Consider the following 13275-nt stretch of genomic DNA (forward strand, 5'->3'; position numbering starts at 1 on the left):
AATCTTGGAGCCATTGCACATGTGCGGGTGACATCATCGCTGACTCGAGGTCACATGTCTCTGACACCTTCTATGCCGATTGGTCGCTGGTCATGTGCTTGTGACGTCTTGCTCGGTGATAGGCCAGCATGACGTCACTCCTGTCGTTCTGGCAGCGGATTGGCTCTGGTGTCCTCCATCTTGGATGAGGCACAGAGTCTATATAAGACCCTGACACACGCCGCATGGTGCTCAGTCCTCTTGGTTCATGCATATGAGTAGACGCTCTGTGCGCGTTCCTCTAGGCATTCCTCTGTCTATGCTAGGTGAGCGCTACCGGCAGGGTAGCGTTCTTATACCTTACAGCTTCGGCTGCTGTCCGTATCCTTACCTCTTAGGGGAGCGGACATAGGCAGGTGCCTGAGGCACATGGTCTGGCTGGGCCTTGTGATTCTACTCGTAGGTGGACGTTGCCGCTAGGGTAATGTTCCTTATACTGCGTCTGGCAGTTGTTCGTATCCTCGCACACTAGGGGAGCGAACAGAGGTAGGAGCTTTGTGCGGCTTACGCTGCTGTTCGTCTCTTTTGCACCACTAGAAGAGCGGACCTAGGCAGGTGCCATATCTAGTGGTTCGTGTCCTCGCACACTAGTGGAGCGAACGCAGGTAGGAGCTTTGTGCGGCTTACGCTGCTGTTCGTCTCTTTTGCACCACTAGAAGAGCGGACCTAGGTAGGTGCCATTTCGCACACATTGCCTTTGTCTCTGTGATTATTAACAGAGATCATTCCACACACCCTCCAAGTAAGGGAGGAATTGCTTTACTTTCTTATTATATCCTTCTGTGAGTTAACAGAGGTATTGCACTCTGCCATAGTCTGCAGCAAAGTCTTTGCACGGTGGACCCTGACTGTCTGATACTCCTTTCGGTTATTATCAGACAGCCCCCCGTAACAATTCACTCTTTTTGGGTCCGAGTCTATCACATGGCACATCCAAAATTAGCGATCTTTACCCCCCACTTCCTGGCAGGAGCTCCACATCTGTCAGATTGCCGGGGCATCTCCTGTGTACAGCGCCTTCTTTAGGTTATCCACAGATTATCAGTCGGATTCAGGTCAGAGCTCTGGCTGGGCCATTTCAAAATTTTGATCTTTTTCTTCAAAGCCGTTATTTTGTTAATTTCGCTGAATGGTGAAACTCCTCTTCATCTTCAGCTTTTTAGTAGAGGCCTAAAAGTTTTGTTGTAAAATTGCCTGATATTTAAAACTGTTCATAATTCCTTTGACCCTGACTAAAGCTCCAGTTCCTGCTGCCGATAAACACCCCAAAGCATAATGCTGCCTCCACTATACTTCACTGTGGGTATGGTGATCTTTAGGTGATGCGCAGTGTTGGCTTTGTGCTAAACATACTTTTTGGAATTATGACAAACAGAATCTTGATTTCATCAGACCATAGCACATTTTCCCACATGCTTTTGGCAGTCTTGATGTAGGTTTTAGCAAAAAATAGCCAAGCTTGGATATTTTTCTTTGTAAGAAAAGGCTTTATCTTGTCACTCTACCCCATAGACACATGAATGAAGAATATGGGAGATTGTTCCACATGCAGCACACAATTAGTACTTGACAAAAATTCCTGCAGCTCCTTTAATGTTCTTGTGACCTCCTGGCCCAATTTTCTTCATTGTTTTAATCAATTCTTAAGGAACATCTATTTCTGGTTAATGTCACTGTGTTGACAAGTTTAACCCCTTCACTCCTTCATGATTTTTCGTTTTTTTGTGTTTTGCTCCCCTTCTTCCAAGAGCCATAATTTATTTAGTTTTCTGTTACTATTGTCATGAGTGCTTATTTTTTGTACTTTTGAATGAAACCATTAGTTTTACTACATAGTGTACTGGAATATGGGAAATCAATTTCAATTGTGGAGAAATTGCAAAAATAAGTGCAATTGTACAATTGTTTTTGGGATATTTTGTTCACCGTGTTCAATACATGGTAAAATTAAGTCAGTACGAGTTTGTATATACCAAACGTGTATGCTTTTACTTTTATCTAAGGGGTTAAAAAAATTTCTGAGGTTTGTTCATAAAAGAATAGGGCTTTTTCACCATTTTCTGAGATCTACAGCGTTCTCATTTTTCAAGATCTGGGTCTCATTAATGGCTTATTTTTTGCATCTTGAGCTGACTTTTTTAACTATACTATTTTTGTGCTGATGCGAGGTTTTGATCGCCTGTTATTGCATGTTAAAAAAAAATTGCAGCCACCCAAAACTTAATTTGGGAATTTTGAGATTTTCATAGATCGGGCATGTCTGAACATGGTGATAACAAATATGTGTATATTTTTTAACTTTTATTTTCAATAGGGTGAATGGGGGTAATTTGAACTTATAAGGTTTTTTTTTAGTTTTTTCATATTTTTAAAAACTTTTTTTTTTACATTTTTTATTTATTTTACTAGTCCCCCTATAGGACTTGATCACTGCACAGTCTGATTGTTCATTTCTGCTCATCAGAGCTGCACAGCTCCTATCTCATATCTGCTGATCAGAGCTCCACAGCTCTGATCAGCAGAAATGCAGCGTTTTTGTAAAAGCCGGCGCTCTGTTGGCTCACACAGGAAATACATCATGATAGCAACAGGGGGTCATCACATGACCCGTCACTACAATGGCAACTATCGGCTCCCCGTGATCATGTCACTGGGCCGCTGATGGTAGAGGGGAACGGTGCGATCCCTGCCACGTCCATTTAAATCGTGCTGTCACATTTTGACAGTAAGATATAAGTGGCAAGCAGGCATGGGTGGATCGTGGATCCACCTGTGCCTGATAGCTCCACATGTCTGCTGTTCAAATCATTAGACGTGTGCGGGGACCACAGCTAGTTGGCCACAGCAGCCGGCAGTGATTACCGCTATAAGACCAAGGATGTACCGGTTTGTCCTTGGTCGTGAAGTAGTTAAGTCACTTCTTGATGAGCCTCTTCACAGTAATCCATGGCAGATTTAATGCCTTAGCAATTTTTTGTACTTTTCTCCTGACTGATAACTTTCAACAAAAATATCCCTTTGCTGTGTTGTAAGCTGTGTTATTCTGAACACAACCACATCCCAAATTTTAAGAGTGTGTGTACATTTATGCAACCACATTGTTTTAGTTTTATTTTTTCTTTCAAAATTATTTCAGTTTGAACAGATTATGTGTGACATTAAATGTGGAAAAAGTTCTGAAATATTTTATCTTGGTAGGATTTTTTTACGTGACGAAAACTTTGCATTTTAACAAAGGTGTGTAGACTTCATATCCACTGTATAGTGAAAATGACGGATTTCAGATTTACCTGGCCCTACACTGTCCAGCTCTCTGAAGCAATGGTAAAAAAAAAAAAAAGATTGTAGACTTTACTTAGCAAGTAAACGTGGCCAAATTTACTTGTGCCCAGATACCATGTCAAGGTGTAACTCTCATCTGGGTCCTACTCTAAATTCTATGCCTCTCTTGTCAAAACTGACCTTTTATATGGGCTAGAATAGAACCTGCAAACATGTTTTCTTGGTAGAAATGCATATTTATATTCCAATGTTCACTATCTACATTCTTGTTTTTTCTCTTTCCCTTTACTTGAGTGCAACTACTATTTTGGATATTGTATGTCATGTTCAGTATGCACCAGTTCAGACTATGAGATTAGGAAGTGGCGGCAATTTTTCTACTTTGTTTTATGGAGTCATGTCCTTTGTCTGTGCACTCCTCCCAGTTATTTCAGGTATTTTTAATTTTCTTTTTGCAGGTTCTATTCTAGTCCATATAATAGTTCAGTTTGGACAAGAGAGGCATAGGAATTAGAGTAGGACCCAGATGAGAGTTGCACCTTGACGTGGTTACTGGGCACAAGTAAATTTGGCCACTTTTATTTGCTATAATTATAGCTTATTAAAAACAGAGCAGGAGGGTGTCATGCAGAGGTGCTAGAAATAGCTTGGCACCAGTGGGGCACTAATGGGATACAACAGCCAGTTCTATGATGCCACTAAATGGCAGTATTTTTTGCTATCATTATAGCTTATTAAAAACAGAGCAGGAGGGTGTCATGCACAGGTGCTGCACATAGATTTGCACCAGTGGGGCACTAATGGAGTACAACAGCCACTTCTTGTATGCCACTAAGTTTACTCAATGTTTGGTATTATAATGTATTAGTAACAATGAGTTTGAGTGTGCAATGCAGGCAGACGTGCTGCAAATATCTTTGCACTAGTGTGACTAGACAAAAGTACAATAGCCACGTTTAGGATGCCACTAGGTACACTGAGTGTTTGCTAGTATAATGGCTTAGTTAAAAAGAGTTTGAGTGTGCAATGCAGGCAGACGTGCTGCAAATATCTTTGCACTAGTGTGACTAGACAAAAGTACAATAGCCACGTTTAGGATGCCACTAGGTACACTGAGTGTTTGCTAGTATAATGGCTTAGTTATAATGAGTTGGAGTGTGCAATGCAGGCAGAGGTGCTGCAAATATCTTTCCACTAGTGTGACTACACAAAAGTCCAATAGCCACGTTTAGGATGCCACTAGGTACACTGACTGTTTGCTAGTATAATGGCTTAGTTATAATGAGTTGGAGTGTGCAGAGGACAGGAGGGTACAGTGCCAGGGTTGTGGGGCTCTGGGTAGAGGAATGGAAGCCTGCCTTTCTATTCCCTCCTAATGGGGAAATGCAGCGACGAAATCCCTGACCTTAGCTACACAGACGCTGTCTCTGTTTTCAGGACCTGTCACCTATGGCTCTGACCCTGCCGGTACGAGCCCTTAAAAGGACTGATAGATAGTGCTATCCCTATGCTGTCCAGCGTATCCAGTATCGGCGATAGGACAAAGGACGGAGCTGAGCTGCGCCAGTGATGTCTGACACCAAGGACGCAGAAGAGATAATGGCGTCCGGACGGGCAGATACTCGTTTTTATAATGCAGGGACATGTGACATGGACATCCTATCACACATGCCGTTGCTTCTCTGGCTAAAAGTCCACTTAGCTGTGTGTGTGTCTGGGATTGGCTGACATAATGGCCCGCCCCACAAGACGCGCGCGCTTAGGGAAGGCAGACAAGGAAAAAAAAAAAATGGCGATCGCCATTATATAAACAGCAGTGATCTGAAGGCGCTGTTCACGCACACTATACACTGAAATGTCATAATAGTGTGAGTCACAGAGTGACTTACACTATTACAGCGGAAAGCCAGCTAGGAATTAGCTGTTTTTTTGCTGCTAGAACCGTTCTCGAACGTTTCTAGAACTATCGAGCTTTTGCAAAAAGCTCGAGTTCTAGTTCGATCTAGAACAGGCCCCAAAATCACTCGAGCCTAGAACTGGAGAACCTCGAACCGCGAACCGCGCTCAACTCTACTTAGCACCCGAGCATGGTAATGCTCGCTCATCACTAGTTACAATTATCAAGCACCTGAGCATGGTATTGCTCGCTCATCACTACTTCTGAACACTGAGCACCCAAACATGGTAGTGCCCGCTCATCACTAGTTACGAGTACTGAGCACCTGAGCATGGTAGTACTCGTTCATCACTAGTTCCGAGCACCTGAGCATGATTAGTGCTCACTCATGACTAGTTAAGAGTACCGAACACCCGAGCATGGTAGTGTTTGCTCATCACTAGTTATTATCACATTGGCTAAACTAACTTGGAAATGTTGGTTGTTTATGCTGATGATACGCAGATCTACCTCTCTGGACCTGACATCACCTCCTTACTAACGAAAATCCAACAATGTCTATCTGGTATTTCATCCTGCTCTGTGCGATTCCTAAAGCTTCACATGGGCAAAACTGAATTCATTATCTTTCTTCATTCTCTCTCAACCCTTCCAACAAGCCTATCCATCAAAGTTGATGGCTGCTCACTCTCCCCAGTCTCGCATGCTCATTCCCTTTTAATAACCCTCAACTTCGTTCTATCCTTCAAGCCATACATCCAAGCCCTCTTCACCTCCTGCCGACTACAACTCAAAAGTATCTCCCAGATTCGTGCATTCCTTAATCAAGAATCAGCAAAAACATTAGTGCCCTCATCATGTCCCACCTTGACTACTGTAACTTCCTGCTCTGTGGCCTCCTTTCCAACACTCTTGCACCTCTCCAATCTATTCTAAACTCTGCGACCCGATTAATCCACCTCTTCCCTTGCCATTCCCCAGCCTCGCCACTTTGCCAATCCCTTCACTCTTTTCCCATTACCAAAAGACTCCACTTCAAAACATACAAAGCCATACACAACCTGTCTCCGTTATTCATCTGTGACCTAGTCTCCCGGTACCTACCTGCACGCAACCTCAGATCCTCACAAGATCTCCTTCTCTACTCCTTTCTTATCTCCTCTTCCCAAAATCACATACAAGATTTCTCCCACGCCTCCCCCATACTCTGGAACTCTCTACCCCATCATATCAGACTCTCACCTACCATGAAAAGCTTCAAAAGGAACCTGACGACCCACCTCACCTGACAAGCCTACAACCTACAATAACTCTCAGTCCAGTACACCACTGCGCAACCAGCTCTGTCCTCACCTATTGTACCATCACCTATTCCTTGTAGACTGTGAGCCCTCGCGGGCAGGGTCCTCTCTCCTCCTGTACCAGTCTGTTTTTGTAATATTTATGATTGTTGTACTTGGTTTTTCACTTGTAAAACGCCATGGAATAAATGGTGCTATAATAATAAATAATAATATTACGTTTTATTATTATTTTTGTTATTAAAAAGGTTACATGGGATTGGGGAACATAGTTTGTAGGAGGAACAGTGCCATAGTTATCTATAGTTACTACCGCAACTCAGTTCCATCCATTTTAGCCCTTTGCAATATTTGCCCATGCACTAAATTTATAGCAATGTTACAAAGCATAACCCTAAAGGATATTACATACATGTCTGAGAGGTGCATGTTCCTCCTCTGGGACCAGAACATGGGAAATATTTGTGGCATACCTTTATTTTGATATGTTAGTCTTAGCAGTGATTTATTCACCATTGAAGCAGATGTGTGCACTTGTGGGTAAAGGGCAATCTCTTACTTCCTTGCTTTCCAACACTGAGGCATAAAAAATACACATGGAATATATTTAAATTATTTATTCCACTTGTAAATACAGTGAAAATAAAAAGTCTACACATACCTGTTTAAATACCAGGTTTTGGTCATCTAAAAAAAATAATATGAAGAAGAATCATTTCAGAACTTTTTATCTCAGAATCTGTAAAAATCAACTGAAAATAAGCAGAAATATTCTCGGCTGTAAACGAAAAATGAAGAACTAAAATAGTGTGGTTGCATAAATCTTCACCCACACCCTTAACCTAATACTTTGTGAATATTCCCTTTGAATTTTTGACAGCATTCACTCTTTTTGGGTCCGAGTCTATCACATGGCACATCCAAAATTAGCGATCTTTACCCCCCACTTCCTGGCAGGAGCTCCACATCTGTCAGATTGCCGGGGCATCTCCTGTGTACAGCGCCTTCTTTAGGTTATCCACAGATTATCAGTCGGATTCAGGTCAGAGCTCTGGCTAGGCCATTTAAAAATTTTGATATTTTTCTTCAAAGCCGTTATTTTGTTAATTTCGCTGAATGGTGAAACTCCTCTTCAACTTCAGCTTTTTAGTAGAGGCCTAAAAGTTTTGTTGTAAAATTGCCTGATATTTAAAACTGTTCATAATTCCTTTGACCCTGACTAAAGCTCCAGTTGCTGCTGCCGATAAACACCCCAAAGCGTAATGCTGCCTCCACTATACTTCACTGTGGGTATGGTGATCTTTAGGTGATGCGCAGTGTTGGCTTTGTGCTAAACATACTTTTTGGAATTATGACAAACAGTTCAATCTTGATTTCATCAGACCATAGCACATTTTCCCACATGCTTTTGGCAGTCTTGATGTAGGTTTTAGCAAAAAAATAGCCAAGCTTGGATATTTTTCTTTGTAAGAAAAGGCTTTATCTTGTCACTCTACCCCATAGACACATGAATGAAGACTACGGGAGATTGTTCCACATGCAGCACACAATTAGTACTTGACAAAAATTCCTGCAGCTCCTTTAATGTTCTTTTGGCCTCCTGGCCCAATTTTCTTCATTGTTTTTAATCAATTCTTGAGGAACATCTAATTCTGGTTAATGTCACTGTGTTGACAAGTTTAACCCCTTCACTCCTTCATGATTTTTCGTTTTTTGTTTTTTGCTCCCCTACTTCTAAGAGCCATAATTTTTTTATTTTTCCGTTACTATTGTCATAAGAGGGCTCATTTTTTGTACTTTTGAATGAAACCATTAGTTTTACCACACAGTGTACTGGAATATGGGAAAACAATTTCAAGTGTGGAGAAATTGAAAAAAAAAGTGCAATTGTACAATTGTTTTGGGGATATTTTGTTCACCGTGTTCAATACATGGTAAAACTAAGTCAGTACGAGTTTGTATATACCAAACGTGTATGCTTTTACTTTTATCTAAGGGGTTAAAAAAAATTCTGAGGTTTGTTCATAAAAGAATAGGGCTTTTTCACCATTTTCTGAGATCTACAGCGTTCTCATTTTTCAAGATCTGGGTCTCATTAATGGCTTATTTTTTGCATCTTGAGCTGACTTTTTTAACTATACCATTTTTGTGCAGATGCGAGGTTTTGATCGCCTGTTATTGCATGTTAAAAAAAATTTGCAGCCACCCAAAACTTAATTTGGGAATTTTGAGATTTTCATAGATCGGGCATGTCTGAACATGGTGATAACAAATATGTGTATATTTTTTATTTTTTAACTTTTATTTTCAATAGGGTGAATGGGGGTAATTTGAACTTATAAGGTTTTTTTTTAGTTTTTTCATATTTTCAAAAACGTTTTTCTACATTTTTTATTTATTTTACTAGTCCCCCTATAGGACTTTATCACTGCACAGTCTGATTGTTCATTTCTGCTCATCAGAGCTGTACAGCTCCTATTTCATTTCTGCTGATCAGAGCTCCACAGCTCTGATCAGCAGAAATGCAGCGTTTTTGTAAAAGCCGGCGCTCTGTTGGCTCGCACAGGAAATACGTCATGATAGCAACAGGGGTCATCACATGACCCGTCACTACAATGACAACTATCGGCTCCCCGTGATCATGTCACTGAGCCACTGATGGTAGAGGGGAACGGTGCGATCCCTGCCACGTCCATTTAAATCATGCTGTCACATTTTGACAGCAAGATATAAGTGGCAAGCAGGCATGGGTGGATCGTGGATCCACCTGTGCCTGATAGCTCCACATGTCTGCTGTTCAAATCATTAGACATGTGCGGGGACCACAGCTGGTTGGCCACAGCAGCCGGCAGTGATTATCGCTATAAGACCAAGGTCGTACCGGTTTGTCCTTGGTCGTGAAGTAGTTAAGTCACTTCTTGATGAGCCTCTTCACAGTAATCCATGGCAGATTTAATGCCTTAGCAATTTTTTGTACTTTTCTCCTGACTGATAACTTTCAACAAAAATATCCCTTTGCTGTGTTGTAAGCTGTGTTATTCTGAACACAACCACATCCCAAATTTTAAGAGTGTGTGTACATTTATGCAACCACATTGTTTTAGTTTTATTTTTTCTTTCAAAATGATTTCAGTTTGAACAGATTATGTGTGACATTAAATGTGGAAAAAGTTCTGAAATATTTTATCTTGGTAGGATTTTTTTACGTGACGAAAACTTTGCATTTTAACAAAGGTGTGTAGACTTCATATCCACTGTACAGTGAAAATGACGGATTTCAGATTTACCTGGCCCTACACTGTCCAGCTCTCTGAAGCAATGGTAAAAAAAAAAAAAAGATTGTAGACTTTACTTAGCAAGTAAACGTGGCCAAATTTACTTATGCCCAGATACCATGTCAAGGTGTAACTCTCAACTGGTTCCTACTCTAATTGCTATGCCTCTCTTGTCAAAACTGACCTTTTATATGGGCTAGAATCGAACCTGCAAACATGTTTTCTTGGCAGAAATGCATATTTATATTCCAATGTTCACTATCTACATTCTTGTTTTTCTCCTTCCCTTTACTTGAGTGCAACTGCTATTTTGGATATTTTATGTCATGTTCAGTATTCACCAGTTCAGACTACGAGATAGGAAGTTGCGGCAATTTTTCTACTTTGTTTTATGGAGTCATGTCCTTTGTCTGTGCACTCCTCCCAGTTATTTCAGGTATTTTTAATTTTCTTTTTGCAGGTTCTATTCTAGTCCATATAATAGTTCAGTTTGGACAAGAGAGGCATAGGAATTAGAGTAGGACCCAGATGAGAGTTGCACCTTGACGTGGTTACTGGGCACAAGTATATTTGGCCACTTTTATTTGCTAAGTAACTCATATTTTTCAAAAAAATACTTTCATGTTTTGTGGCAGTAATGCATATTCATATTCTAATGATCACCATCTACATGCTTGTTTTTTCTCCTTTACTTGAGTGCAACTGCTATTTTGGTTATTTTCTTGAGCCCTGATCTCACGTTTTTACCGATACCATTTTTAGGTAGATGTCATGTTTTGATCACCTCTTATTGCATTTTATTGCAATGTTGCTGATGCCTAAAAACATAATTCTGTCTTTTTTTTTTACTAAAAATTAGTTATGTTATTTACTAATCAGATTCATTTATTTTATATTTTGATAGCGTGCACATTTCCAAACCCAGCGATACCAAATATGTGTTTGCGTTTTTTTTCCAGTGAAGCAAAAGGGGTTGATTTTAACTTTTGTTTTTTTATTATTTTCATATTTTCGTAAAAAAATGTTTTCCACTTTTGATTGTTTTTACTATTCCTCTCAGATTTCAAGCTGTGATCTTCCGATCCGTTGTGCTGTACAAAGCAGAGCATCAGCATCAGCCCCTCTCTATACAGCGGAAATGCTGACTTCCTATGAATGCTGGCACAAAGCCGACATTCACCGAAATTCGATGACAGTGACAGGGGTAATCAGCTAACCCCCAGCTGTCATGATAACCCATTGGTGCCCTGCAATCACGTCACAGGGCCACCGATGACAGCCGGGAATGGCTCTGCCCACCAGCATGTGTTGAATACTGGTGTCAGAGATTAACAGCAGGGTTTAATTAGTTAAGAGCAGCAAAGGGATCTCCGATCTGGCCAATGTTGTTATAGGCAGATGGCAGCTGATCAGATCAGCCGATATGTGCAGGGAAAGATGCGGGCATGGCGTATGAACCTGCATAAAAGGGTAGGACGTGACCAGTACGTCATAGGTTGTGAAGTGATTACATGAATACATTTTTTGTTGCTTTTTTTACCATTTATTTTATAAAAAAAATTTTGTTTTATTTTACACATAAAAGTAAAAGCACAAAATCAATATATAACAGGACTTCTTCATGATAATAGTTCTCACCGAGACAAAGCTTATGTTATGATCAGATGATCGTCAAGTGCTTAGTGTCCTAAGTGCTGTATATATTTACCATTTCTTCTTCACCAACTTTTAAATGAACGGTTCTTCATGTACTACATAAACATTACAGGTCTGACAACTTGTGTTTCATTGAGAAAGTTCCAAGCAATGGAAGAGTCCATTGTATGACTTCAATATACCATAAATGAACATATGGATGGGGGCTGCTTTAGGGAAGTATGCTGTTTAACACTGAGAGAGAGAAAGCATGGAAAAACAAAGCAGAGAAAAGGTTGGTTCCAGGGGTGGACATATCATTAGATCAACCGGGGCCCAAGAGGTAAGAGGCCCATTTCCACATCCAAAACTGGTGCAATAGTGCAATATGATGATAAGCTATTTGACAGCAAAAGGGCCCATTTACTATTTTTGCACAGGGGCTCTTTTTGGTCTGTGTCCACCAGGGGTTGGTTCTCTAAGTACAAAATTATGTTTGGTATTTTGTAAGAAAGTAGGACCATTTCTTGACTTACTAATACAATGTGAGAGATTTGTAAAACTGTGCACCAATCGTACCCATAGTGCAACGTGCTCCAGATTCATGTCCTGTTCATAGTGAAATTAAAAAAAGGAATTCGATGTTCATATGTTCATAGTCAAAATTGGAAGCTTTGGAAATGTCTCTAAAGTTGACCAAAAATGTAAAGATTTGAGCATGATAAAAATGTTCTTCAGGAATGGGAAAATACTTTGATATTTCCTATGAAATTGTCGTACAGGAAATATTGGGCATTTCCATTACTTCACTTTTTTATTTCAGGAACCCAAAATGTTTTTGGTAATATAAATGACTAGATAAAATCATTTGGAAGGTAGACAATAATGGTGATGTCTTTTGCCGGATTTAGAGACCCAACTTAGACCCTTTTGGTTTCTCAAAGATTTTTTGTAATGCCTGCCTTACATCCTTGTTTCTAAGCGTATAAATGATGGGATTGAGCATGGGCGTAACAACGGAATATAATACAGATACAATCTTGTTTGCAGAGACAGAAGCGGAAGTGACACGAATATAGGCAAAACTCATGCTTCCGTAGTAGACACAAACTACGGCCAAGTGAGATGTACACGTGGAGAACGCTTTGTAACGACCTTTAGAAGAAGGCATCTTCAGAACTGTCCATGTTATGCAAAAGTATGAGCTGCAGATGACTAGCATTGAGGTTATGAGAACAAACACAGATACAGCGAGGTCTACAATTTCTTTCACCTTAATATTCCCACAAGCCAGTTTTAATAGTGGAGAAGCATCACAAAAGTAATGGTCAATTTGATTGGGTCCACAGAAGTCTAGTTGTGTCAGGAAGCAGATTGGGATAATCGGGGTGAAGAGTCCAGCCAGCCAGGAGATAATGAGGAGACATATAACATACTTATCTTGCATTACGATTGTGTATCTTAGAGGATTACAGATAGCTACATATCGGTCATAAGCCATAGTAGCCAAAAGGTAACATTCAGCAGCCCCCAAAAATGTGAAAATAAAAAGCTGAGTGACACAGCCGACATAGGATATCTCCTCGTTTCCTGTTATGATGTTGGCCAACAAATTGGGGAGTGTGGTACTGATATACCAAACTTCCAAGAAAGAAAGGTTTCCGATGAATATGTACATTGGTTTCCATAGTTTGGGGTCTTGCAAAACCAGCACAAGAATTGCCAAGTTTTCCAAGACTGTGAAGACGTAAACTATAAGAAATAAAGAAAAGATGGTTTTCTGGCAATAAGAGCAGCTTGAAAATCCTGCAAGGAGGAATGTAATTACTGTGGTCTTATTGGACAT

General features: G+C 40.4%; 1 protein-coding gene across 1 annotated transcript; it reads right to left on the reverse strand.

Moving 5' to 3' along the window:
* Window positions 1-12336: 12336 nt before the first annotated feature.
* On the reverse strand, window positions 12337-13275 carry LOC142251766 (olfactory receptor 6Q1-like). Its single transcript, XM_075324818.1, has one exon. The coding sequence runs from the start codon at window positions 13273-13275 to the stop codon at window positions 12337-12339; it is 939 nt and encodes a 312-aa protein (XP_075180933.1).

This window comes from Anomaloglossus baeobatrachus, chromosome 9, assembly GCF_048569485.1.
Source record: "Anomaloglossus baeobatrachus isolate aAnoBae1 chromosome 9, aAnoBae1.hap1, whole genome shotgun sequence".
NCBI classification, from domain to species: domain Eukaryota; kingdom Metazoa; phylum Chordata; class Amphibia; order Anura; family Aromobatidae; genus Anomaloglossus; species Anomaloglossus baeobatrachus.